This window comes from Camelina sativa, chromosome 19 (assembly GCF_030686135.1).
Source record: "Camelina sativa cultivar CO46 ecotype springtype chromosome 19, ASM3068613v1".
Classification (NCBI taxonomy): domain Eukaryota; kingdom Viridiplantae; phylum Streptophyta; class Magnoliopsida; order Brassicales; family Brassicaceae; genus Camelina; species Camelina sativa.
Genome location: NC_141898.1, coordinates 1,677,524 through 1,704,532, shown reverse-complemented (window position 1 = coordinate 1,704,532; position 27,009 = coordinate 1,677,524). Strand labels below are relative to the sequence as shown.

General features: G+C 35.2%; 6 protein-coding genes and 1 pseudogene across 13 annotated transcripts; 3 read left to right on the top strand and 4 right to left on the bottom strand.

Moving 5' to 3' along the window:
- Positions 1-342: 342 nt before the first annotated feature.
- LOC109131000 (defensin-like protein 43) lies at positions 343-898 on the bottom strand. The gene is made up of 2 exons (XM_019241262.2): positions 760-898; positions 343-610 (listed from the first exon to the last, which is right to left on the bottom strand). Exons 1-2 carry the CDS (start codon positions 842-844, stop codon positions 450-452), a joined length of 246 nt encoding a protein of 81 aa, XP_019096807.1. The 5' UTR covers positions 845-898; the 3' UTR covers positions 343-449.
- Positions 899-1,729: 831 nt separating this feature from the next.
- Positions 1,730-2,346, bottom strand: LOC109130994 (defensin-like protein 43; annotated as a pseudogene). Its single transcript, XR_015590462.1, has 2 exons — positions 2,120-2,346; positions 1,730-1,978 (listed from the first exon to the last, which is right to left on the bottom strand). The product of XR_015590462.1 is annotated as a defensin-like protein 43 (transcript).
- Positions 2,347-2,784: 438 nt separating this feature from the next.
- LOC104764080 (phosphoenolpyruvate carboxylase kinase 2) lies at positions 2,785-5,581 on the bottom strand. Its single transcript, XM_010487529.3, has 2 exons — positions 3,156-5,581; positions 2,785-3,049 (listed from the first exon to the last, which is right to left on the bottom strand). The coding sequence occupies exons 1-2, from the start codon at positions 3,946-3,948 to the stop codon at positions 3,006-3,008; spliced, it is 837 nt and encodes a 278-aa protein (XP_010485831.1). The 5' UTR covers positions 3,949-5,581; the 3' UTR covers positions 2,785-3,005.
- Positions 5,582-6,226: 645 nt separating this feature from the next.
- LOC104764079 (putative low-specificity L-threonine aldolase 2) lies at positions 6,227-8,754 on the top strand. 4 transcript variants are annotated; one of them, XM_087503011.1, is made up of 10 exons: positions 6,227-6,438; positions 6,547-7,129; positions 7,228-7,339; positions 7,436-7,486; positions 7,579-7,650; positions 7,737-7,869; positions 7,975-8,033; positions 8,148-8,248; positions 8,416-8,482; positions 8,568-8,754. In XM_087503011.1, the coding sequence occupies exons 2-10, from the start codon at positions 7,116-7,118 to the stop codon at positions 8,577-8,579; spliced, it is 621 nt and encodes a 206-aa protein (XP_087359137.1). In that variant the 5' UTR covers positions 6,227-6,438; positions 6,547-7,115; the 3' UTR covers positions 8,580-8,754. The 4 variants fall into 4 exon arrangements, 3 of the variants coding, with proteins under 3 accessions (XP_087359137.1, XP_010485829.1, XP_087359138.1); XR_015591586.1 differs by having other exon boundaries at positions 6,300-6,438; positions 6,547-7,016; positions 7,595-7,650; XM_010487527.3 differs by having other exon boundaries at positions 6,300-6,438; positions 6,547-7,016.
- Positions 8,755-9,433: 679 nt separating this feature from the next.
- On the top strand, positions 9,434-10,640 carry LOC104764078 (protein LIGHT-DEPENDENT SHORT HYPOCOTYLS 2). The gene has a single exon (XM_010487526.3). The coding sequence runs from the start codon at positions 9,893-9,895 to the stop codon at positions 10,484-10,486; it is 594 nt and encodes a 197-aa protein (XP_010485828.1). The 5' UTR covers positions 9,434-9,892; the 3' UTR covers positions 10,487-10,640.
- Positions 10,641-12,481: 1,841 nt separating this feature from the next.
- Positions 12,482-14,664, top strand: LOC104764077 (uncharacterized). Its single transcript, XM_010487525.3, has 6 exons — positions 12,482-12,789; positions 13,115-13,292; positions 13,443-13,540; positions 13,834-13,930; positions 14,012-14,097; positions 14,201-14,664. The coding sequence occupies exons 1-6, from the start codon at positions 12,568-12,570 to the stop codon at positions 14,252-14,254; spliced, it is 735 nt and encodes a 244-aa protein (XP_010485827.1). The 5' UTR covers positions 12,482-12,567; the 3' UTR covers positions 14,255-14,664.
- A 1,460-nt stretch (positions 14,665-16,124) lies between these two features.
- On the bottom strand, positions 16,125-25,826 carry LOC104764075 (uncharacterized). Of its 4 annotated transcripts, none has more exons than XM_010487523.3 (32): positions 25,269-25,826; positions 24,745-24,832; positions 24,558-24,666; positions 24,107-24,205; positions 23,802-23,844; positions 23,185-23,256; positions 23,019-23,114; positions 22,648-22,887; positions 22,292-22,475; positions 21,968-22,079; positions 21,805-21,891; positions 21,580-21,718; positions 21,219-21,315; positions 21,060-21,116; positions 20,833-20,942; positions 20,473-20,577; positions 20,014-20,087; positions 19,642-19,717; positions 19,311-19,523; positions 18,929-19,000; positions 18,542-18,613; positions 18,397-18,461; positions 18,211-18,313; positions 17,985-18,116; positions 17,712-17,855; positions 17,486-17,593; positions 17,346-17,396; positions 17,205-17,282; positions 17,010-17,123; positions 16,716-16,912; positions 16,570-16,639; positions 16,125-16,468 (listed from the first exon to the last, which is right to left on the bottom strand). In XM_010487523.3, the coding sequence occupies exons 1-32, from the start codon at positions 25,374-25,376 to the stop codon at positions 16,280-16,282; spliced, it is 3,504 nt and encodes a 1,167-aa protein (XP_010485825.2). In that variant the 5' UTR covers positions 25,377-25,826; the 3' UTR covers positions 16,125-16,279. The 4 variants fall into 4 exon arrangements, with proteins under 4 accessions (XP_010485825.2, XP_087357969.1, XP_087357970.1 ...); XM_087501843.1 differs by having other exon boundaries at positions 21,968-22,068; positions 25,269-25,678; XM_087501844.1 differs by having other exon boundaries at positions 21,968-22,068; positions 23,208-23,256; positions 25,269-25,627.
- Between the last annotated feature and the right edge of the window lie 1,183 nt (positions 25,827-27,009).

The window sequence follows — 27,009 nt, the reverse complement described above, 5'->3', positions numbered from 1 at the left end:
TTTTATATGAATGTGAACATCATTATGATGGATATATAAAACTTTTACACTAGTTTTAGTGTTGATTAACCATAACCATAAGCCAATTGCTTCATATATTAAAATATAAGCACATTCTCTTAATTACTTCCTCCATAGCATTGTAACTCGACTTATAAACCATCTTAGTAACTAGGAAAATAATTAGAGACTAAATAAAGTTAAACCAAGCATATATCTAAATAAAGTTTATGATTTTTTTTTTTAATATAATTTCTCTTTAAAAAAAACTTGTGCACTGTGATAGTTGGATAGACTGATATAGAGTGTATACTTGGTATTTTTGATTAGAAAGACATAAGATAATATAATTATATCTTTTTTTATTGCATTTTTGGTTCATGGCAAATCAAAACAAAAAACAAAAAACACATATCAATGCTAATTGCAAAGATAAAGATTGGTTTTTATCATTTGGTGCAACAACATTTGTTTTCGAAAGGACCAGAAGTAGCACATTGTCCGGATGCAAACCCAGTCTTCCTACAGTCAGCCCCACATTTACCATTTCCGTACGTTGGCGAACAAGTAGTCTTGCACATATCATCGATTCTTCCTGTTGGTTTGATCTCTACATATCCACAAAGTCACCACAAATTCATGAATATCATATACAATCATATATAGATATGTATATATATATATATATATATCAATGTTCTTTCTTTCAAATGATGAAACCTATATTAGCAAACAACAACATATAGATAAAAATGTTACCTGAAGCCAAGACATTGTAACTCGACAAAGAAGCTGCCAATACTATCAAGAGTAAAAAAATCAATGAAGTATTTGTGATGCCCATTTTCTTGCGTGTAGTATACTGTATATATCAAGTTATCAATTATAATGAAGTATAATATTGGATAAATCTGTTATGTGATTTTCTAGATTGTAAGTGCATGCTCTATAAATAGAGCATTTGGGATTTTGTGGTTCAAAAAACAAATTACAATTCTTTTTAGTTACCATTGATGCATCTTTAATAGATGCTAATAATATATTTTTGACTAAAAATTATTTCTTAACATTGGTGGTTCTTCCACATATACTAAACAATATTTTTGGTGACTAAAAGATATTTTTGTTTTTATGACTATTCTTACATATAGAACTTCTTCTTTTTTTCATTTGTTTAAAAACAAAGGTTGACCTTTAAAAAAAAAAAACAAAGGTTGACCTTAAAAAAAAAAAATTGATTGGATCCTAGACTAAAATTCTATACTAATTTTGTCGAATTATCTGAGAATCATATACAAGTTTAGAGAAGACTTTGAACTCCATTTTAAACATTTGCATTAAAATTAGAAATTTTCACCGCCTATGAATTTGTTCACCAAGTTTTTTATAAGACTGATTTTTACTTTTTAAACCAACCTCCTAAAGTTCCCTTTTGTTCAAAATTGTTTACAAAATATTTTCAAACAATTCTCAGCTACGTTGACCATCCGAATCAAGAGCATACACACATCAATGGTTCATCTCTCCTTACTAGCACTAATAAAGTTAAAACCAAGCATCTACATAAGATTTATGATTTTTTTAATTTCTCAAAAAAAAAAGACCTTGACGCGGTGTGTCAATAATGACATCAGTCCGATATTTAAATCAATAACTTGTCGTAATAATTGAATAATTAGCAATAAGAGTATGCTAATCGACTTGTGCATGGTGATAGTACTACTACATATGTTTGATTGCTAAAAATATAATAATAAATTTCATTTAATTTATGAAAAAGGTAAAAACCATATAATCCAAGGTAAGATTAGTGTATATCACTTGTTGCAACAACATTTGTTTATGAAAGGAGAAGAAGTAACACGTCGTCCGGATGAGAACCCAGCTTTTTTACAATTCGCGTTACATTTACCGTTTTCGTACGCTGCCGAACAAGTATTCTTGCATTAATCACGAATTCTCCCCGTAGGTTTGATCTCTGCATGTATGTCCACAATATCAGCCCACATGAATATCATATATATGCATATTTATATTATTTATGTACACTCATGCATATCAATGTTCTTGAAATGATGAAACATGATTAGAAATTAACTGCATAGCAATAAAAACTTACTTGAAGCCAAGATGTTGTAATTGGACATAAAAACTGTCAATATTATCAAGAGTAAAAAAGTCACGAAAGTATTTGTGATGCCCATTTTGTCTCTGCTCTTTATATCAAAGTATCAACTATTAAATAAAATATGTTCGTTGATTTGCTAGATCGTAAATATAAATTATATTTATAGAACAAACATTTAGGTTTTTGTGATTGTGAAAAAGAGGTTTAAGATTTTGTGATTGTGAAAAGGAGGTTTAGGATTCTTATTTTCTTTTTTACTATTGATGGATCCAATAATATTAATAATAATAATAAAATATTTTACTTAACATTATTGGATCCTATACTATATTTGTGTTATTTTAGTTATTATTTATTTTTATTTTTTTGGCAACATATATTGGTGGTTTGTTAAACACTTTAATATAATTTAGAATAATTATAATTATTTGTCATAATTAGATCAATTTATACAACTTGATCTAACACAACTGTTACTAATTAAAAATTGTCGACAAAAAAAAAGTTACTAATTAACACAACCTTCCTAATTTATTTCGCTGAAAACGGGCCGGAAGTGCGACACCAAGCGCAATCAATATAAAGTCTGTTCTAATATCTCTTTTACCATCTATCTTTTCGGATTCGGATTTCGACCCAACAACTGACACAAACCATAATCTCAAAATCATTTTTATTCCGAATCGTAATTACAAAATGCTTATCAATTACGCAACTTTCTCTAGTGCCAAAACCGTAGGATTGTTATTAAAAAAAAAAAACACAGCTACGTTTGACTACTCGATACGAATCGAGCATATATACACACAAAACACTTCTCTATAGTACCAGTACCACCACTCTACTAATCATATATCGTAATGAGCTTTCAATTCAACTAATTGCTTTGGAGGTTTCCAACGTTCATCACCCATGGATGACCTGCATACAATTTTCATTAAACACTCAAAATTAAATCAATCTGAAATTTGAAAAACAGAGAGAGAGAGAGAGAGAGAGAGAGAGAGAGAGAGAGAGAGCAACTTACGAAGAGCATCGTCGGCAGAAAATCTCCGGGACACATCGCGACAGATCATCTTCCTCAATAGATCCTTCGCTTCTGCTGATACTGATCCAAATTTCTTCGGCGGAAACCTCAAATTCCCCCTTAGTATCGATTCAAAGATCTCCTCCGCCGTCTCACCGTTGAACGGCGGCTCTCCAGCTAACATCGTGTAGATCACCACACCGGCGCTCCATATATCAACCTTCTCGTCGTACTTCCTCCCCATCACAACCTCCGGCGCCACGTAATACGGTGTTCCCACGACTCCCTCCGCCGTCTCTCCGCCTAACCAAACCGCCGATCCGAAATCGCAGAGCTTAACTCCGCCGGTTGCGAGATCGACCAAGACGTTGTCAGGTTTCACATCCCGGTGAACGACGCCGCACCGGTGACAATGAGCGAGCGCGCGGAGGATCTGTTTCGCGTACGAGGCGGATTCCGATTCCGATAACCGTCCCCCGGCGGAGATCAGCCTATCGTAGATCGTTATCGGCGGATCGACGAGTTCCATGACGATCGCGAGGGAATCCTCCGTTTCGAAGAGATCGAAGATCCTGACGACGTTTGGATGCGGCGGTAACATCGCCATGATCCTCGGCTCCGTCTCGATACACTCGCGATCTAGCGCGTCGATGAGGACGCGCTTGTCGATGGTTTTGCATGCGTAGAACTCTTTAGTCGCCGGTGAGAAACATCGAGTGATGGTTCCGAATCGACCTCGGCCGATCTCGTCGCAAAGCTGGTAGTTATTTTCAAATTCGAAATCTCCGGTCATCGGAGTATTCTCCTCTTTTTTTTCCCGTCTAGTTGAGAGTAATCTCACAAGAATCAGAGAGGTTGCTTTGTTTATATAAGAGGAATCAGAATACTAAAATAAAATAAAAAGAGAGAGAGAGAGAGAGAGAGAGAGAGAGAGAGAGAGAGAGAGAGAGAGAGAATATTCCGTTTGAGGAGGTTAAACTGAAATAGTATTCTGTTTCAAAAAAAAGTCAAGCTTCCAGAAGCAAAAGCCAAGCAAGTAACCGCACTCGATTAACTAACCGCGGCGTTAGATTTCTCCACGTGTTATACTGCCGTTGAATTTATTCGGTTTAGCAAATTATTAGTACTAATTGTCTGTTTAATGTGCAATTACATATCACCTGCACTAAATGGTACTATGTAAGCATATTATAAAACTATAGTTTTAACGATTTCATGATAGCATATTATAAGTACAAACGCAGAAAAAAACATGCTCAACATGTCCTTATTGTAAAGATGCCTTATTATCGACCACAAACGATGTATATAATTAGTGATAAACATAGGTCGTAGTATATATAATTGATGTGATTATTTATATTTATTATTAGAAGAGACTTTAAGTAGTTTTCAAATGACTTTTACGATAAACTCTTACACTATTGAATTGTCTGTCCATTAAAGTATGTGCATGTGGCATGCTTTATAAGTTTATAACCTAACCCATCTCTAATAATAATTGAGTTATATATCTGCTTTAGATTAGTAAATAATGGATCATCTATAAAGGTTGTTAAGATGCCTGATTTTATTTAATACTAAGTTTGGCTTATATAACCTGTCTTTGCGGAGATCTTATTTGTGTCGTCTTCAAATGATTTCTTTAAAGCTTATATGGTATGCTTATCCACCCGTATATCTATTTAATTAGAGACTAAATTTGTTAGACATGAATATATAATAGTATTTGTAGAGATCATAGATATGAAAACAACATTATTGAGAATTTATCAAACAAAAACATTATTCGGAATTATATCATTTTCTTGATCAATGATTCGCCCAAACAAAAGAAACCATGTCCGGGCTAGTTATTAGGCAATATATATATATATAGACCACTTTGGTTCACACCAAAAAAAAAATCACATATTTACACTTTCAGTTTTCTGAAGATTATAAATATTAGATGTTAGATTAAATATTAGATGTTAGATTATAAATATTAGATGCAACAATAATGTTGTTTTCATCATCAATCAATTAAATTTAACAAGTAGGAAATGATAATCATTCTACGTTTTTCATATAGAATAATACCTTTATCCAAAACCAAAACCGAAAGCATCATAGATGATGATACATTAAACGTTAAAATACCATCGCTAGTCAAGACATAATTGATTGATGTTTGATGACGTATGTACAGTGTACACCCACTATACACGACTCTATCTCGTGTCGTTGTTGTTGTTGCATGTCTCGCGCTTATTAGTCAATGTGGTTTATGTTAATCATCTTCTTCATAGATTATGAGATGAATTTGGAGGATGTGAAGTTTTAATATACGAGCATAATTTAGTTGTAGACTTGTAGTATTGGGGAATTTTGGATGTGCCAATATGATTTTCCAAAATAGCCAACGCATACACAATTCGTCGAGTAATAGTCACATATAAAATGTGTGTTTTGTAGTTGCTTTCTATTTCAGAAATACAGAGTAAACTGCTGAAAACAAAACCACGTTCGCGATGAGACATAAATCCATTAGACCACGCAAACACTAATAATTCATTTAATTCTATATGTTACAACAACTGGTCTCATATATATTTTTAACAGAACAGATTCTCTTACTTATAAATTATAACTTTTTTATATAGTTTACCATATAATACAGATTTTCTTACTTATAAATTATAACCTTCTCATAATTTACCATATAATACAGATTCTCTTACTTATAAATTATATTTTTTTCTTCTACTTTACTACATAATACAGATTTTCTTACTTATATATTAACTTTTTTATATAATGTACCATATGATACAGATCATCTTACTTATAAATTATAACCTTTATAGTTAACTAATACAGATTCTCATTATAAAAAAAAAAATACAGATTCTCTTCTAAGTTATAACTTATAGTTTACCATATATTAATACAGATTTTCTTACTTACCAAGTATAACTTTTCTATTATATTTTACCATATAATACTTTTACTTTCACATAAAAAGTTAATAGAGATGTCAATAAAAAAAATGTTAGATTATATATAAGAAGACATCAGGCAGAAATGTTATGACAACTTTACCAATTTGTCATTATGTGCATGTAACGCTTATTTGGTTGGACTGATCTTATTTCTCTGAGATTCCCTGTGTGAAGTCATTTCGTAATCGATTTGATCACTCAACACTCTCTCTCTCTCTTTGCCCATTTTAAGTCACTCGAAACACATCACTTCGCCAAGAAAACAAAAGAAGCATAGCCTTTACAGAAAAAAATTCTTGGTATGATTAATTGATAACTCAAGTGATTCGGTATTTATATTATTTATTCGAGTCTAATTCTAACAGGATCTTTTTATTTTGATATATTTTGGTTATAATCCGACTCAGTTAGCCAAAATCAAGATGGTAACGCCAACTTCAGTTAGAACCGTTGATCTCCGGTCCGACACGGTGACTAAACCAACCGAGTCGATGCGTTCAGCGATGGCAAAAGCGGAAGTAGACGACGACGTTTTGGGGAGCGATCCAACCGCCATGCGTTTGGAGAAAGAGATGGCTGAGATCGCCGGAAAAGAGGCGGCGATGTTTGTTCCGTCGGGAACAATGGCGAATCTGATAAGCGTGTTGATCCATTGTGATGAGAGAGGGAGTGAAGTGATTCTCGGAGATGACTCTCACATTCATATATACGAAAACGGGGGCGTTTCAAGCCTTGGTGGTGTGCATCCGAGGACGGTGAAGAACGAAGAAGACGGTACGATGGTGATTGGTTCTATTGAAGCTGCCGTGAGGGGTCCGAAAGGAGATCTTCATCATCCGGTTACTAAGCTTATATGTCTTGAGAACACTCAAGCAAAGTGTTTCTTATTTTTAGGTTACAACATTTAACCTAGCTTGCCAAAAGATAATAAGTATTCGGTTTAGTTCAAATCATTTTAAAACCGGTTTTGGCTGTCATGGTTAGACAGAGGTACAATATTTTAAGAGAATTAGAAATTCCGGTTGTATAATATGACTCTTTGCTATCTTGACATTGGCGTTTGACAAATCCGGTGTCTGTTGATGTAGCCGTGGAGGTAGATGCCTGCCTGTAGAATATATAGACAAAGTGGGCGAATTTGCCAAGAAACATGGTTTAAAGCTTCACATCGATGGAGCTAGGATCTTCAACGCTTCTGTGGTTAGTATACAAACATTTCAATATGTACTTCGTTTTCATAATTAAATGCATTTGCTTATACTTTTGAGTTGATCTTTTTCGATCTTGATTTCACAGGCACTTGGAGTTCCGGTGAAGAGGATTGTTCAAGCAGCAGATTCTGTCTCGGTATGACTTATCATTAAAACCGTGCTATGTAACGTTTTTTTATTGTTATAAAATTACGGTTGAAATCTAAACCGGTCACTTTGATGCACTAGATTTGTTTGTCCGAAGGTATAGGTGCACCAGTTGGTTCGGTAATCGTGGGAAGCAAAGAGTTCATCACTAAAGTAAGTAGCTGTAGCTCTGAATCGAATTAAAACGGCGAATACCATTTTTTAAAGTCCGGTTCAAGTAATTAGTTGTTGAAATGTAGGCAAGGTGGTTGAGGAAAACATTAGGCGGAGGAATGAGACAGGTCGGCGTGCTCTGCGCCGCAGCATTGGTGGCTCTCAATGAAAACGTCCCCAAGCTTGGCGATGACCACAAGAAAGCCAAGATCTTGGCAGGTAATCGTTATTTTCCGGTGTATATATTCTTATCCGGAATCTTAAAACTGAATATGAGAGTGCTAACCGGTGTTAATTTTGGTTTTCGATTTCGTACGTTACCAGAAGGACTGAACCGGATTGAACGGTTCAGAGTAAACGTCGCAGCAGTGGAAACCAACATTGTAAGTGGATGAAATGAGTGATTGGTTACACCGGTAACCGGTAGCGTAGCTTATATCTTAGGAGGATACTGAGAAATTATATGATTCTTAACACACTCTTATCGTCTGGTGCAGATATACGTAGATATACCAGAGGATCCAAAATTTGGAGCAGAAGATGCATGTAAGAGCTTGGAAGATGTCGGTGTGCTTGTCTTACCCCAAGCTACATTCAGGTACATGTACACTCTTTTTTGTCATATACTTTCTGTATTCCACTCGAATACAGTTTGCATGGTGAATTTTTAATGGGCCATAGGCCTGGACTAGATGAGTAGCCCCATTAGCGGTAGTAATTAATGTAATTAATGGTATAACTAACTATTGTCTCTACTAATAACAGAATCAGGATTGTTCTACACCACCAAATCTCAGACGTTGACGTGGAATATGTACTCTCTTGCTTTGAGGTATTTTGCTTTTCATCTAGTGATGTGCTTTGGTTTTTTAATTTCTTAACTCTTTTTGATTCATTGCTTTTTTATATATTTTCAGAAAATGTTTTAAGCTCGACGCTACAAGAGAAGGCTTGGTTTTAACTTTTAAGTAATTTCATGTTGGACTGTGTAAGGTTTTTTCTTTTTTTCCTGGACTGTATAAGGTTGCACCTGATCTATTTTGTTGGTTCACAAATGAAAAACCTTTAGTGAGGAATTAGAACTATTCCTTACCTTTAACTGAATTCACAGACCGTGAAATGACTTTAATTTTTATCCTACTACGACGAAAACAAATATATTATTTGAACATGTCATCTAAAACCGAAATTTTTTAATCTCTTTTTTTAACTAAATACTGAAGATTAAGAAAGATACTAAAAAAGATAGATTGAGAATGAAACAACGGAGTAATATATTTTGGTCCACGTCTCCACGAGATTAAAAACAATCGACGATATACAACACAGATAAATAAACGAACGATTTAAACAAGTTTTGAATTTAAAAGAGATAATGATAATGCTTTGTAGACAATAAACGTGATGCTGATATCAAATCATTACCTTTTACGTACAGTAAGCCACCCCTAAGAATTTGTCTTTATATAAAAACCCTTTATCAAAAATATATAACCCATTTATGATTTATGTTACCTATATGGCTATATAAAAAAAAATATATGTAATAAACAGTTTGAACTTTGACTCCGGAATCACGGATAATAAAAAGAAAAGTAAGAAAAATAGTGACAGATAAAAAAAAAGATCATAAGTTTGTTTTTCTCTTTCTCCAGTCGACCCATTGGTCTATGTCTCTCTCTATAGAATTACCCTTTTACACACTGTGTAACACAAAGTCCCCTTCTCCTATTTCTCTATTGTGTCTTAAATGGAAACTTTATGATTTCTGATGATCAGTCTCACGACTCTCATCTCTTTCTCTTTCTCTATAAATGACCTTGTGATGTTTTTGCAGCTATATATATATATGGACATTTGTGTCTGTATTTTTCCACCCATCTTTTCTATCTATAGTATACAGTACTAAAGAAAAAAAAGGGAAAAATAAAAATTCCATTTTTATCTCTCATTTTGACAAAAGCAAGAGAGAGGTCTCTTCTTATTTTGCAGGTTGTTCCTCTTTGCCTCCCCATTTTTGCACAACATCAACCACCATCATCATCACTGAATATATCCTTTTTTTGTATCACCTACCTCATCACTTGGTAGTACAAAGAAGTATCCAATTCCTCTTTCTATCTCTGTCTTTTAACTATTTTTGCAAGAAATTATTTATCAAAAATAACTAAAAACCTAATTTTTGCCCTAAATCACTCAAAATCTAGAGAAAGAACCCTAGTTTGGAAACATCTGAAAAGCTATGGATTTGATCTCTCAAAACCACAACAACAAGAACCCTAATACCAGTCTCTTGACACAAACTCCTTCTTCTTCTTCTTCTCCACCCTCCTCTAGCCGCTATGAAAACCAAAAACGCCGTGACTGGAACACTTTCTGCCAATACATCCGAAATCACCGTCCGCCGCTCTCTCTAGCGTCTTGCAGCGGCGCACACGTCCTAGAGTTTCTGCGTTACCTTGACCAGTTTGGCAAAACCAAAGTCCACCACCAAAACTGCGCCTTCTTTGGCCTCCCAAATCCTCCGGCTCCTTGTCCTTGTCCTCTCCGACAAGCATGGGGCTCACTAGACGCCCTCATCGGCCGTCTCCGTGCTGCCTATGAGGAGAACGGTGGAGCTCCCGAGACTAGCCCTTTTGGCTCACGTTCCGTCAGGATTTTCCTCAGGGAGGTTAGAGATTTTCAGGCTAAATCACGTGGCGTGAGCTACGAAAAGAAGAGGAAAAGGAACAATAAGCAAATAACTCAGTCTCAGCCGCAGTCGTTACCGCTTTTACCGCAACAGCAGCAAGGTCAGTCAGTGATGGCTAATTACCACCAAGGTGCGACTCGATAATATTGTATTACTTCCATATATGTATGCTCGTCGTATCTAGGTATTTTATACGTACCAATATTTGTATTTGTGTAATGCAATTCCTATTTTCATCCATGTACCGCTTATCTATTGTTTTGTCTTTTCCAATAACCAAATGAGTGGTATAATTAAACTTTGATCGTATTTGCCTATTTGGCTTAATACCTTAGAATATATATGATTACGTTAAAGCCTCTTTATATATTGCAGTTGTCTATATCACTATGACACATCAAGGTCTTATAAAATTCGAATTCGAACTCAAAACGTTCGATTCTTGACCATTAAGGGATGACGTTATGACGACTTCGGTTTTGTTTAATAACGTATTTTTCTGTAAGGTCAGTAGGTCACTTTAATGAATATAAAAGATTAGCTATACTTTTTCAGGGTTTATATATACTAGGCATGTACATATCGGTCTCTCAAAAAAAGAACATCTATATATTTATTCAGTTGAATTTAATTCTGATACACGTTGGTCTTATTGATTTATGGTTTTTCTTAATCTTCATGACTTTTATTATATCTTTGTTATATGTTACTCACATCGTCGTGTGAGTTTACCGTCAAATTCTCGTGACTCCGCGGCATATTATCTGAATTTATTCTTTTTTTTTTTCTACTAAAATATGTACATGTACATTATAGTTACGTACGGAACTGGCGCAATGTGTTAAATCATTTTTTCTTTAAAAAGAAAGACCCAAAAAAAGATTTACATATTCATAAATGTGTGTTTTACTGTGTTAGTATATTTTCCACAATTGATGTTGACTAAACATACATGAGTGGGTGGAGAGAATGTTGCACAAAATATAAAAATTTGAAAGCTAAATCTAAAAACGCATCATATAATTACAAAAAGACAAAAATAAGAACATAAGTTTCAATTATTGATGACAGCTAATCTTTTAACACAATTTTCTTACAAACTTCTTATCAGCCGAACGTCGATTTGACAATTTTAGAATATTGTACACAACAAAAATTTCGTGTTTAATATGTCACTCTCAAATATTCAAACTCATATCTACAATCTAGAAGTTTAATTTTATCACGCATGAGTTCCTTCTTTGCCTATGTCAACTTCAGCAGCGTTGATGTTAACATGTTGTTTGAATGCGCTTTCCTCTTACTAACAGTAACATTTAACTTGGACCTTTGTATTAAACTGATGTACTTGAAAATTGGAAGTAATAACCAAACACATATGGCATCGGATGTTTTCTTCACTCTATCAATCAGCGGTTAATTAAGATCTAAAGGATAGGAGAAAAATGTTAGCGGTGTGCCCATAAGGCCATAACCATTGGCTCTGTTAATGTAGTCCCCATCAATTAAAAGCTAACGTAGAGAGAAAAGAACAGTGTTGGTCTCGTCTCTCGGGGGCACTCAAGAGTTAAAAAAAATCGTATGGACGAGTTTCATCAGTATTGTGCTTTTGGCTACTGTCTAACATGATTAACCCACGTGGACAAATGAAATCGATGTCTCCGTACGAGGTAGGCTTTGAGTGTAGCAGTAAAAAAAATATTATACAAATAAAGATTTGTTTGCTTTTTAATTTAGCACCACATGTGTGGTTTTCCCTATTTGGGAGGGGTCTTGTTATACAGTTTTATAGATCCACTTTGGGATTTTATTTCTGATTCTCTCGCACCATTTTGAACAGTATCGTATATAAATGTTAGTACTTGCTAGCTACAAATGCGACTACAAAATTTTGGATTGTTGACCAGACTTTTCTAGACATCACAAGAGTAATTTCAGAATTTGTTGTTCAGAGACAACAAGAAAAGTGGTTGGGAAAAACGGGTTCAATCCGGTTTAATAACTTGGTCCATTGGTCTTACATTGGTTTAATCTCGTCTGGTTTAGGAACCAATCATATTTGTGAAGAGACTATTGGGCCTAAGCCCATTAGTTAGAAAATCGTACTTAATTCTCGAATTGTCCAATTTAAGTGGGGGGAAAAAATTAAAGAGAAAAATAAAAAATTGACGTTTGATTTTCTGAAACCTCCGATTGAGTGCGATTTCGGCGTTTTGCTTTCTCCGATGTCAATCCCGCCGTCTTCAGGTTCTTCTTCTTCATCTTCCTCGTCTCAATACACATACGCAGCTAATTCTTACTATTCCGCACCGTATCAGCCTCCACAGCCCTACGTGGCTCCTTCCCCTGCTGTTCCAGCGCCGGTAGCATCCGTTCCCGGAGCCACGGTCTATCCGCAGCCTGCTGGACCGGTTCCTGCCGTCTACGCTTATCCTCAGTACCAACAGGTTAGTTTGGTTTTAAAAATCCCCAGTATTGATTCCTATTTCTATTTTTTTTGTTTGTGAATTTGAGATTCCTGTATCGAATTAGGGTTTTCGAGATTCCTCTGGTTGAATTTTAGGGTTTTTTTTCTGGTTGTTGTTAGGATTGAAGTTTCTCGTTATGATTGTGTAATGCTTGTCACGTAAAGCTTGGTTCTTCAAGAAAATTTACCAATTACGAATCTCACATGTTTTACATTTAAATTTTTTCTACTTTGGATATGATTTTACTTGTTTGTGTGTGTTTCTGAGTATTTTTCTGTTGTTGTCTTTTTTTTTTTGTTGGCAGGCTCATCAATTGTTCCAAAGAGATGCACAAACCATCACACCAGAAGCTCTTGAGAATGTGAAAGCTGCTTTGGCAAGTAGTGAAACCGAACACAAAGCAGAAACTAAAAAGAGAGCTATTCCTCGTAAAGCTGCTGGACAGTCTTGGGAGGATCCTACTCTTTCTGAGTGGCCAGAAAGTATGCACTGCTCTTCTTCTTCTTCTTCTTCTTCTTCTTCTTATTCTTCTTCTTATTCTTTCCCTTGATTTCTGCTTTTTTTTTTTGTTAATGGTATTTGCTCTGTTGTTATAATGGATTTCTAACAACATTTTGTTCCTCATTTGGCAGATGACTACCGCTTGTTCTGTGGTGATCTTGGGAATGAAGTGAATGATGATGTTCTGTCCAAGGCATTTGCTCGATTCCCCACCTTCAATATGGCCAAGGTAAACTGTCTGTGTATATCTCTCCTCCTTTTAGGGTTTAGTGATGATTCGTACCTGGTTTCCTATGAGCATATATTTGAGACATTAGTCATGTGATTGTCGTATTTTTAGACTGCTAAAACTGTCAAACTCTGATGCATTTGCAAACCCAAACATATAGTATGTATAGAAGTGAGCTTGGTTGACCTTAGAAAACACGGATCATTCGTACTTGAATCAAAAAGAGAAGTGTTCAGTGTTAGTTTTGTGGTCAAAGCTTTTCCAGAGTATTCTAATGTTATCTATCATGACAGGTCATCAGAGATAAGCGGACTGGTAAAACCAAGGGTTATGGGTTTGTGAGTTTCTCAAATCCTGCAGATCTAGCTGGAGCTTTGAAGGAAATGAATGGTAAGCATCTGGATTTACAATATGTTTAATGTGTTGTTTCATCTTGATATCTTATCGCATTGATTTCATATTAATATACAGGTAAGTATGTTGGAAACCGTCCGATAAAACTAAGAAAGAGCAGCTGGAAAGAGAGAACAGACCAGGAGGCTGCTGAAAGACAAAAGGCAAGTATTTTGACTCAAGACTTTTTGATGGATACATTTGCGAAGGAATTATTTTTTATTATGAGTATCTGATTCTTAGTCATGATGGTTCTCGGTTTTGCAGCATCACAGCAATAAGAAGCAAAAAACAGTGAAGAAGAGCATACTTCACAAGTGATAGATGCATGGCATTCCCAAGGGCTTACATGAAAGTGAGGAAAACAAAAAAAAACATAGGCTCGAGCACAATACATCCCGTATGTTTTTCTTTCTCAACAAGTTTTATAAGTTTGTTGTGTTGGTTCAACAACAAAATACTCTTATCCTCATGAAAGTTGTAGCCTCACAACTTGGTAATTAGCAGTACCTGTTCCTTTTTTTTCCTTCTCCATTTGCGTTTTTTTCTTTTCTTTCTCTTCAAATATTTATTTATATTTTGTTTGTCATTTTAAATTTAGGAACAGAAGCTCATTTGCCTCTATTAGATGAGTTTTCTTTTGTGGTAAAAAGTAAAGCTTTAACTTTGTAAACCTGTTGTTACTCAAAGATATTATATTAATAATTTTATTATTAGTTTTGTGAAATAAAGTATTCATGTGTTGTCGGGCTGCTATGTTTAGCCCCAACCGGTGAAATCGTGTTCCCACAATAGGTTCGATCTCAGCTTTTCTTCTTTTTTAATTCTATTAAAAAAAAGTGGTCACAGTCACAGCAGTGCTGCATGCATATTACATGAAAAACAATTGAATTATTTAAGGATCGATTGTAAGAACGAAGATGTATGATATATATAACATAATTACGCCGAAAATGCGCAATGTTGCACGTATAATTTCATGTATATATTTTTTCTTAAAGATTTTAAAAATCTTCTTTTTCATATATTGATAAAGTTACGATAAAAACTGGTAACAGTTGAATTGTTTTAAACGCTTTTAGGACATACGTAATGATATAAATATCAAAGAAGCTGATTTTTTAAAAAAACTTATAATCTAATTTATCTAAGTCGAGATTGCTGAATTGTTTAACCTCTTTTAGTTAATTATTAAGCTGTCGATTTGACATCCTAAACACGGCGTATTATAAAACTTCATGAACGTACAATAACGTCGAGAGAGGATATAAAACATTACGCCAATAACGTCAACATTATTTCATATCAATATATATCACAACTATTTTGTTATTACGGAGTATATATGTTCTCTGTTCTCACTCTCTTAAAAAGAATTAATGATATATATATATATATATATCACTCTTAAAAAGAATTAATGGTATATATATATATATATATACGCCGAAGGACATTTTTCTATAATATGAAATTATGAATTGATCATTATCCTGAACTTGGACTAAATTTTATTTAAATGGTACAAACTGAAATGTTTGAATCAAAATCAGAACTATATATGTTAACCGCAATTAATTGAGCAAAAATTAAGCAAAAATTGAGAAAACATAAAGGAAAACATAATTTTTTGAAAATGTGATGAAATAAATTTTCAAATAACAGAAATATACATATATAGACCAATATACATAAATACAATTCGAGAACAAAAAAAAAATATTTACAATATATTTACAACAAAAAAATATGAACAATATATATATTTAAAGCATCTATTTACTAACGACACAAAAAAAAAAAATATATATATATATATAGAACAATATACATAAATACAATTCCAGAACTTCTATCTATAACGGTGATCTTTACAAAGTGAGAATAGTCAGTCATATTGTTCTTGTTACGCTCTTTTTTTTATGTCTATTATTTGTGATTTTTTTTTAAGTCACATCATTTAAAGTTTTTAAAATTACAGCAATTCAAAAGTAATCCTCATAAAAGTTGTAACCAATCACCCCCAATGATTTTGTAAGAGTATTCCCATGATTTTGTTTTTAAATAACGACTCATAGTAGAAAACAAAAATATATATTCAAAATGAAAGCAAAACATAAGTTTTTTAAAATGTGATGAAATAATTTTGACACTAAAAAATATAAGACGGAGATCTTTAGAAAGCATATTCTTTTTGTCTAACAATAATGGGTTTGCTTGGATTTAGTTAAAGTAAAATTGAATTGTTTGTTACAAACGGAAAACCCACTTCTATCAAGTAACTTCTTTTTATCAACCCAAAAAAAAAGAAAAGCAAAAACAAATACTGTAAGTTCTAAAATTCAGTCACCTAGTTTTCAGAAACCCACGAACTTCGACAAGGAAGTTGTTGAGGTTCTTTCTGAATCTTTGGTAGTTGAGACGGTCCAATGATGAGGATAGCTGATTTGACGTTGTGAGCACCTGAAGCGCGTTTGCTAGCCTAGTTTTAAAGTTTGGATTCGCCTGCTTCTCAATCAGTTCGTTTCCCAATCCCTAGAGGAGGTAGCACAGACTGTTAAGTTACTGCGGCTTAATACATAGAAACTCGGTTTACGTTTTTTTTTTTTTTTAAAGTGAGAACAATAAATACTGACCTGGTAAAGGTTTGGTTCACAGAGAATAAGAGGGAACAAGGCATCTGCTGCTGTGCTGACTAGGTCGGTACTGTAACAAGAAACCGGTAAAAAACACTTTAACCAACCCACTCGAGAGAGCGCTTTTAAGTGATATTGTTTAATACCTGTAATCTTCAAAAAGAAGGAAGTGAAGCAAAGTACGAAGGAATCGACTCAGTATTCCTTCATGGAATACTCCATTTGGATCTGTGTGTCCAGCAGCGTGTGAACCCAAACCCGAGTTGCCAGCATTTTTCTCTTTGTAGTGATATGAAGCAAGAGCCTTTAGAGCTCTCAGGCACATTGTGACTATATCTACATCCTGGTAAGCATATCAATAAATAGATTTGCTTTAACTTTGTTGTAAAACAAGAGCAAAACGGATTGCTTACTATCTCTGGGAGAAGGTTTTACTTCACCTGCTGATGAAGACCAAAGTCAACTGTTGTAAGGACATGGCTAAATGCGTCATTATTGAGTTGTGCGAGCGTCTCGGGGTAAACCTCAAGCATATGTGAAATGAGCGAGAAATACTGCAGAAATTGATTGTTAAGTGAAAATTATAACAGTAAATACTACGAGAGGTTTGGTCAATGGTTAATGCAAAGCCTTACGTCGAAACAAAGCTTAGGGTATTTGAGGAGTTCCAAAGTTATAAGTGGAGTGATTATATGGAGACCAAAGTACACCACCTGTAAGTTCAAAGGATTAGACAAACCATTCTTGTCAAATTCATCTTAATTAACTTGATTTACCTGGGATATATTTGTGCTTTGTGTCTCAATACTGTCAGATGAAAAATCAACCTGCAAAAGGTAGTACCAGTTGTTAGAAGATTAGGAATACAGGTGAATGTGGTATATTTTGTACAGTACGTGCAAGCAAGAACGTTTACCATATCTTTTGAGCACAGATGGGAAAGTAGCTGAAGCAGAGCGCGTAAATCCTTGTACTTTTCGGTTTTCGCTTCATTAAGCAAGGTACTCGAGAGAGACAATGATATCTGAGGTCGAAGACAGCAAGTGCATGTGAGGATACACAAAAACTTATCTTCTCGGCTTTCAAGCAATGACACTCAACCTTAACAGAGAAGTATGGAAGAGACAGAAGAACAGATTTACCTTCCCAATATTGTGAGACGAATATATTTGTAGAAGACTCATGCAGAAATTAATAACCACGGCTGTTTCATGAGCCTCTAGGTAAGATAATTGCCCATCCACCCAATCCACGACAAATTTAAGAAGAAGATAAATTACTGCAGACTAAGCAATAACAAAAAAATTAGTGGTTTTTCTAACCATAATGGCTCAAAAACCAATCACAAGGATTTTGAAGACAAGTAGAGTATAGTACACCATCATCCATCGGTATTGAAATGTAGAGTATAGTACCTCATGTTTGTAAACCTCGAGAAGACGAAGTACAGGATTCATGACAGATAATCCCATCTCATATACTGCTCTCTGTGTCCGGGGTTCAGTGGCACTTGCAGCTCCGCGAAGCCGCTCTAACACACAACTCACCTAAGACAATATACGAAAAAATTCATTCTGTTTATAAGGATTTACCAATAAACTAAATCTAAGTTTTCACTTTTCACATGTTTTTCTTCCTCACCAGCATAATAATATCAGGTTGTTGAGCCAAATTTTTGAGGTCACTGTTATTGGACAAGTCCACTAAAGATGATGTCATATGAGCCATGAGGTCCTTCACATATCTTTTCGAAAAAAAAAGAAGGTTATTGGACAGGCAAAATTTATGGTTAAGATGTGAGCGAGTGCACAGACTTTGGTAACTCACTGGTTTGATGCGTCTGAACTTTGCATTCCATAAGCAGAAAGAACAAGGGTTTGAGCCAATGAACGCTGAAAAGAAGTAACATCATTTCAAGGAACAGAACATGCATGAATATAAATGAGCCAAAATGCACACTTTAGGAATATACCTGACTAACACTATTTAGCAAAAACAATGATTTGTCATTTGCGAAAGCATTTGCCAGGTTACGCCAGGAGTCCTGAACGTTTTGCATAAAGAATGTTAGATACTATAAATACAGAAATAAATTCATCTAGAAGAAGTTAAGGAAAAAGGCTTTTTCCAAATGATAAGAGAATAAAACAAGCTGAGTGATTCCCAGTAATATAGCTTATCTAGCAGCCATTTTACGCAAATATAAATGATTGTGGATTCTGAAAAACAAGGGTGAAAAAATGTAATAGAGGAGTAAATGACGAAGTTAAAAATGTCACGTGTATTGGAATTTGGAAACAAAGCAAGTTACAGAAATTGGCCCCATTTACGCTTGACTATGGCGAGTTTCTGAACTCACCAGTGATAGAAGGTGAAAACAGATATTTCTTCGTCGAACAAGTGCATGCAGTAACTGAAAACATGTTAACTCCTGCAGAGGGCGAAAAAAAAATGGATTAGGAGAATACCATTCTTGAAGAAATGGGAGTTAACTAACATACAGTTATAACCATAGCTTATAAGAAATTCACATTAAACCCTAAAAGAATTCTCGCTGTAGCTAATTGGATTCCCTAGCCTAAAGTCTTTTAGTTATCAAAATTTGTAAAGGCAAACAACTAACTGAATGATATATCCATCCAACAGACCAAAATTAGTATTTATACACGGTAAAATACCATTGTATAAGTGCGACGGTTATCAAAACTAATAACATTTTTAGAAGAAGAGAAGATTACGACCTGCAAGTCCTTTTCACCAGGGAAAGACATGAGCGATGTCAAGGAGATTCGGACAATTATATCAAGGACAAATTTCCCCTGATTGTGTTCGTTGAAAAACGTGAATAAACATGCTCGGGAAGGGAGAGACTGAAGCTGGTTGCTACCCAAATTGCAATCTTCAACGAGCATCAGATATGTGAAAGACCATCTTGCAAGGAACCATATGACTGCCTACATATGTTTCCCCAATCAGTATATAGAAAAAAGGTACCAAACTGCAATAATTTTCTTCTTTTAATGCTTAATGTCCATGAGATTTTTTATGCATCTGAATCTGTGGGCATTGTACCTCCATTAGCCGAGGACTAAAGATCGATGATCTCATTTCTGCATCCAAACATTGCTCGGCGAATTTTATTATCGAGCTACAATATATATATAAAAAAAAAAAGACAATCAGAAGTAACTACATGGATAATGAACAAGCCACTGTTCAAAATAAATCTATGTACAACAATTTGTATATTAGTAGTATTCCTCTAGTATCTCAAGTAAAATTCAAGACTAACTTATAAATACTTAGAAACAGTACAACACTCAAAAAGAGATATATTGGTAATTTAGAATCACAAGAAAACTGAAGGCTTCTATTGTTGGTACTATCAAAATTATTCACGTTCACTCATCTGTTCAGTCGGGAAAGGCTTCTATATAAGCTTACCTTGAGAGTACCACGACAGGGTGGTTATTTGCCTCAACAAAATCCACAAAATGAGATTGCACAGCATCAGGAACCTGCTTGTTGATAACATCATCTCATAATTACTATGGGGAAGAATTTACAAGTGAAAAAACAGAATTATAACAGGCCTCGTGAAATCACTAATTGAGATTTATTCTACAAGAACTGATCATTTCCTTATTAAGAAAAAGGTTGGTTTCAAGAGCTATCCGGTTTAAACTGATAAACGTGGTCATAACATTTAGGAAAAGATGTGTGGCTAATGTTTGATAGATAAAGGCATTCAGAATACCTGATACAGTAAATCATAAAACAAGAAGTAAAATATAAATTCAAAACCACGACGTCATAATAGATAGACAATTAATGGAAGGATAGCTTTTCAGTATCTTTCTTTCAGTGATTACATCAAAATATGCAGGAAAGGTAGAAAATTACCAGGGCAGTCTCCCCTTCCCCTTCATCTGCAAGTACATGACCGATTATTAGCAGCAAAGAGTAGACCTCTTCCAAAGTTTCAGTCGGATCTACAGTGCCCCTGCCCTAAAACAGGTAGACTAAGGTGAGCAAAAGCAACTCTAAGGACACATCAGTAAACAGGTGGACACTAGAAAGAAAGAAAAAAACGACATAGAGCTAGATTTTCAATCGCAAAAAAAAAAAAAAGCTTTGATGTAGCTATATATTGATATGTTAGCTATAGAAGGCATAACTAGCTGAGAGCAAAAAGAAGAATGATTAGTAGATGCAAGAATGTTGCTTTCACTTATATTCTATAGGAAGGTCGATCAAGAGCACCTGATGGAGGCGTGCAACACGATCAGAGAAAAGTTTTGCTAAAAATGGAATTGTAGCATCGACTGCTGCCCTTGCAATGAGAGCATAAGAGCCTAGTCTCTCGTCCATGGCTGCCAGAAACATGATATCAAACTTCTGAACAAAGAATAGTACAAAACCTGCCATCTAAGACTGGCTGCAAAAGACTAGATTAAGAGCCAGAAAATCATAGCATTTATTTTGCTCACCAGATACAGAAGCCAGGCAGTCAGCATCATCTTCAGTAGTAGCTGACGCAGATGCCACTAGAGAAACAAACTTTCAGCTTGTATATAAATTTGATAAAGAAAAGAGTTCCAAACCAATAAAAGTTGTAAAGCAGAGGCCAAAAGTCTGGAAACTATTACCTTTTAGTTCAGATTCCACAATCAATGAAAAGAGACTAGCTGCAGCATGCATCCCCTCAGGTGGTAGCCACGCATTACCCCCAGAACCATCCATTGACTAGCACGAGACATCACAACCCTTGGTCAAATAGTGCCCACTAGTATCTCATAAGACATAATTAACCTTAAATGTATCTAGACTCTCAAAGAAAATATTTGATGGCAAAGACGACGATCGGTCTTTATAAATACCCTGACGATCACAAAGCAAATGCCCAAGTACCCCCAGAGAGCCAGATATGGCCACAATTTCATAAACACTGTGATATATGATATTATCGACAAATGCAGCAGCGATAAAATAAATTGTAAATATACTCACAGCAAGGAGTGTGGTCCAGGTATCTAGCAAGATATCGCGTGCCTCATAGCTCCAGGTCTCTTCATCAGTACTATTTGCCATTAATACTTTGACAACTTCACCCATTAACATAGATAAGAGTGTAAGAGTGCCAAAGGGCCTGAAGAAACAGAAATAACAACTATTTTATAAATAAAGAAATACCAAAAGGCTTTCACTGCAAAAAAAAGGTTATATGTCAAAGACCTTAATGATCGCAAGAGTTGGTCAAAGACAACAGGAGTAGTAACAGTCCCGATAGATAACAATGCGCGACAACCATCAATCATCTCACTGTAAACAAAATTCAACAACACAATGTCAGACTTGGAAATATAACACCGTAGATACCAAACAGGACAAGAATCACCTTCCACTCCTTCCTTCTTCAATTTCCTTTGAAATGACATCAGGAGGATCAATCCAGGGCAACACCCCTGACAGCAGGAGGAGCAGATGCTGCTCTCGCATCTGCGCATTGTCTAAATTATTGAACAAGTCACTCACAGATAAATATATATATATATATATATATATATATATATATATATCTCAATAAGAAAGACATGATGAACATCCATCGTTCTTGAATTGGCGATGCAAACTAGATAACGGGCAAATTTGATGTTTCTGTAACGTATTCAACAGAAACTTCTATTAATTTAAAGAACATTCAATAGCATATAACACTCACTGGATGGAAATATTTCCCCTGCCAAGGAGCACAATTGTACAATAAGTTTCCGAGCAGAGACTGCAACAGGACAATCTAGCCAATAGCCTTCAAGATCAAACTTCTGCCTCACCGACGAATATAAATTTATCAGCCATCCAACATGTGAGCTTGAAAGCAAAACATCACACCACGAAGCTCCAGGCTGCAATCAGCACCACTGGAGGTGAGATAATGAAGAGTTCAAGTAACTGTCTTAACAGAAAACAAGTATAAATTCTGAAATACTAGCATCACCCTATGTGATCTCTCTGAATTTCAACAAGACAATGAAGTTCAAGCACATATCATAAATCTTAAATATAACAATTGGCTACCTGAACTATTACACATTCTGTCTTTCTCGCTAATGCATTATCAACTCTAATTCCGTCAGAGAATACATTAATGCTGGCCCTTGTGCCACCACCTTTGCTGTAACGAAACTCCCAGTTCAGTATTTGATACATAAGTCGCAGTGTAGCATTGCAAACCTTCACCTCAGGGACACTAGAATGTGATTCGATAATCTTATTTGTAACACTCAAAGCAGCATCTTTTGCCCACTGATAGAAAGTCTGCAATTGAAAACATAGAAAGTAAACAACACTATTTTCGTAACAGAACCCTCCGTATAGGCTATCTTCTTCCGCAGACGAAAGACGATGGGTGCAACAATATCTGAAAGCAAATGCAATCCTACGATCACCTTCAAAAAGTTTTGCTCTAGTGACTTGCGACAATTTTCATGAAATTCTCTAGGGAGACCCATGGCACTTGAAGTAGAGGGTGAGAATTCAGATACCTAAGATGAAGAAATTATGAGCATACATATGGTATATATAAAGACAGAAACAATAGAAACAGATCATTACCAATGATTCAAGAAAATTTATACCGATGAACTGCACATCTAAGCCACGAGAACCAAGAATAGCCTGGTTGATCTGTAAACAGCAGTTGTTAAAGGAGAAAAGAAGATCAACCATGATCCTTTTAATAAACATAAGTTATAAGTATTAGACGATTCCACTGAATTTTTCAAAATAATTAGCAGCACTACCGCAATTTTCATTTCTATGAAGCCATGACTCATAAACCCCCATTTCTTTTTATTAAGACATAGAGCATATCAATAAATATCTAGCTGAAATAATGGAGGCACATATTATAAGGACCCGTTACTACTCAATCACCCAAATTATTACTAGTTAACCTACTCAATCCCTCTAAATCCTTCCTTGTCCGTATATTTAAGGTTAGCACAGTTAAAAAGGATTCAAAGTACCAGGTAATTTTCTTAGATATAAAATCCCCCTCAGTACACATGGCATCATCGTCACGGATTTATGCATGCACATTATATTCATTAAACTATTACGTTCACAATTGCCAATATCAGTTAACAACATATATGCACCTAATGCTAGACAAACTAAGGATACAAAAACCAAAAATGAAAGTCCGTAAAATTTCAAAGCAATGTAGATACCTGATAGAAAAAGACTTCCTTCTCGGCTGGAGTAAACTCAAGCCTGTAAGAGTAATTTATGCAGATTAGAAGTTCCCTCAGATGAACAAAGCAAGCAAGAAACAGAACTAGCTAATTTGTCTAGATTTCTTTGCACTACTCTATTTCCAGAAGCTACCGGTCATGAGCGTCTGTGAATAACAACATCCTTTTCATGAATCCTCACATATGCATATTGCATAGAATCAGAAGTGACAGCTAACGTCCAGCATTTCATGAGTATGGCTTATAATTTTAAATACCAGAAGCAGCCCAACCCAGCTTACCAGCCTCTTTTCATCAGCTGTGCAGCCACAGAAGATAATTTTGAAAGCACATATCCCTCGGATGAATTAGCATGCTGCATGACATAGCCAAGGCAGAAGCTGCAGAAAGATATAGCCATATTTCTTAATTATAAAGTATTAATATAATCCAAAACCTCAAAATACAAACATGTAACTTCTTATATAGTTATGATAACCCCGGAAAAAGATGTGACCAACCATTAAATATTATACAGTCAAGAAGTGATAGGCTTCACAGTCAAGGAAAGGTGCAGTATTTTAAACTACTAAATTGTGAAGCATGAATGCTCTCAGTTGATTTGCAAAGCCAATAAAAAAATTTACAAACTTGACACCAAGGGTTGCCTACTGATAGAGCAGAGGGTGTCCGCTCAACTAACTGGAAGCTTAATCATATATCACCCAAATAACATAAAAGAAGAGAAATTACCTAATCAAACCCCCTTTATCATCAGTGGCAAGAAAACTCCATTCCCTGATAGCTGCTTCTCGAATAGCTGCAGCAGCTTGAAACCTAGCATTTGCTACCTGAGAATTTTCTGGAAGTACAAAACACTTTCAGTCAAACAGCTGTAACTTCTCAGTTCACTTAGCCAGGATTCATCAGATAGACTTACCAAGAATATATCTACACGCCTTATAGGGCTGTGGGGACTTGTGAAGAGACAAAATGGTTGCCTCAGCAGCAACTGGATTACTATTAATCTGTGGAAAAGAAAAGTAAATGTCAAGTCAACGTGAATTGAACATCATCTGAAGTTCTACTACTTGTCTCGGTTAAGCAGAAACAAACACCATCCTGTTTCGAAAAATCAGAAAGACGGAAACGGTAAACTAGTTCAGTGAGACATGTAGTCTCTAACACCTTAGTCAACAGAGACGCATAGATAAACAAACACCATAAAAAAATTTCTAAAGAAGAAAAACTCAAACAAAGCAACTTGATAATTTTCAATAGCCTACAGTGACTTCAATTTCAAGCTAAGCAAATTACAAGAAAAAAAAAAAAAAAAACAATTTCATAAATGCAATCACACGCACACATCTGCAGGTTCCTCCAATATATTAGGAAACCAAAAAGATCAACCAGGAGAAAAGGGATGGTACGAAGTATGTATAGAGAAAGACGAAGCAAAAAGACCTGAATGTAAGAGCAAGCAAGTTCAATAGCGCGCATGGTAGATTGGAGTTGAGCTAAATCCTCAGGTCCAACTCCACCGACACCGCTTCCATTAGGAAACCCTAACATCTTCTCCCGGAAGCGCCGATTCCGGCAGACGGGAAAACCAACAGTCTCCTCGCTTTCCAAAGTAGAAAAAAATCTGGTCTAGTTTGATTGGAAAGTGCGGCGAAGAAGAAGATTATGAAGATTCGATTGAATAAGGAAAGTGGCGGCGTTGAGCAAAAGAGTAATATATGGCGGAGAAAGGGATCCGATGGTGAGAGAGAGAGCCGGAGAGATTGAAACGGTGTTTTTAGAAGGGCGTGTTCTGCTGCTGTGGGCTATTTTGGAGTTTTTTCTTTAACTTGGGACATGTAGTTCCATATTATTTACGGGAATACCCCCCCCCCCCCCCCCCCCCCCTCGCGTTTTGTACAATGAGGTTAAAGACCTGAACCGATGGACCGGACCGGCCGGTTTAATCAGTTAAATCGCAGTTCGGAAGTCAGATGGTTTTTGGTATATCATCGGTGATCTGGAATGAACCGTGAACCTCGGAGTCGAACAAATCTGATTTTGCCAGTTGAACCAGGATGCCCTACGAATGTATCCGGTTCAAACATTAAGGTTTTTTTTTTTTTGTTTTAAGTGTTTAACCTAAATTCTTAAATTAGGACGAAATCTTATTTGACCCTAAGATTAATAAATATAAACTATAAATTCAAAAATGGATCGAAATTAAAGGTTTCACACTCATAACAGTCCATATTATATTTGACTTTTGTGGTAGTTAAAACTTACAAGACAATCGGAAGTAAGCTAAATAGTATAACAATAACATGAAGGCATGAGAAAATACAAGTCCCGACCAACTACGTACTTGTTGCGTTACTGAAACGCATTTAAAAAAATATATATATATCTTTTGAAAAATTACTATATGGCATCGAGTTTTCTATGAACGGAATCGCGTTGCTTATATAGAGTTAGAACGGCCATGCGCATGTTGTATTGTTGTTTATACATATAACTTACATGAACATGCAACGAAACGAGCATGGTCATGAGGTCGATCGGTAATTAATGTAATAATGTTGAATCATCTTTTTGTTGTTTTGGCAATCTTTAAGTTATGAGAGACAGAGAGAGCTTCTCGATGGCGACATCAACATGGAGAGTTTGCTGGCGAGATCGGTAAAACTTAAAGTGGGGTTGATCTTTCAATGCTTTGTATTCAAATTAATTGTCAGCCATGCATTTTATTAATTATCATATGAAAAATATGTATCAATCACTCATCATTGATCTGATCATATATATATATATATATATTGATATATGTAAATTAATCAAAGCGTAGATCGTTCTCTAGCTGTCTACGGATAACGCATAGGTTCCCATACCTTAAGTTAACAATACATTAAAGGTAGAAAAAGGATATATATCAATATACATATTCGATCCTTGGTTACTAATGTACGTGAATTAATAGTATTATAGAACATGAGATGGAATAACATGTGGAAAACATGCAGGTAAAAAATTGGCTACATACTCCCTTTTGTTTAATTACGAGTTCAGGATATGCCGATTTGTTAAATTGAGTATTGATTATCTTGTTACGAATATTTAATATGCTTCTTTTTATACAAAAGGCACGCAATGAAGTATATTAGTATAGTAGTTGGAATTTTTTTTTTACGAACTTGGAACCATCTTG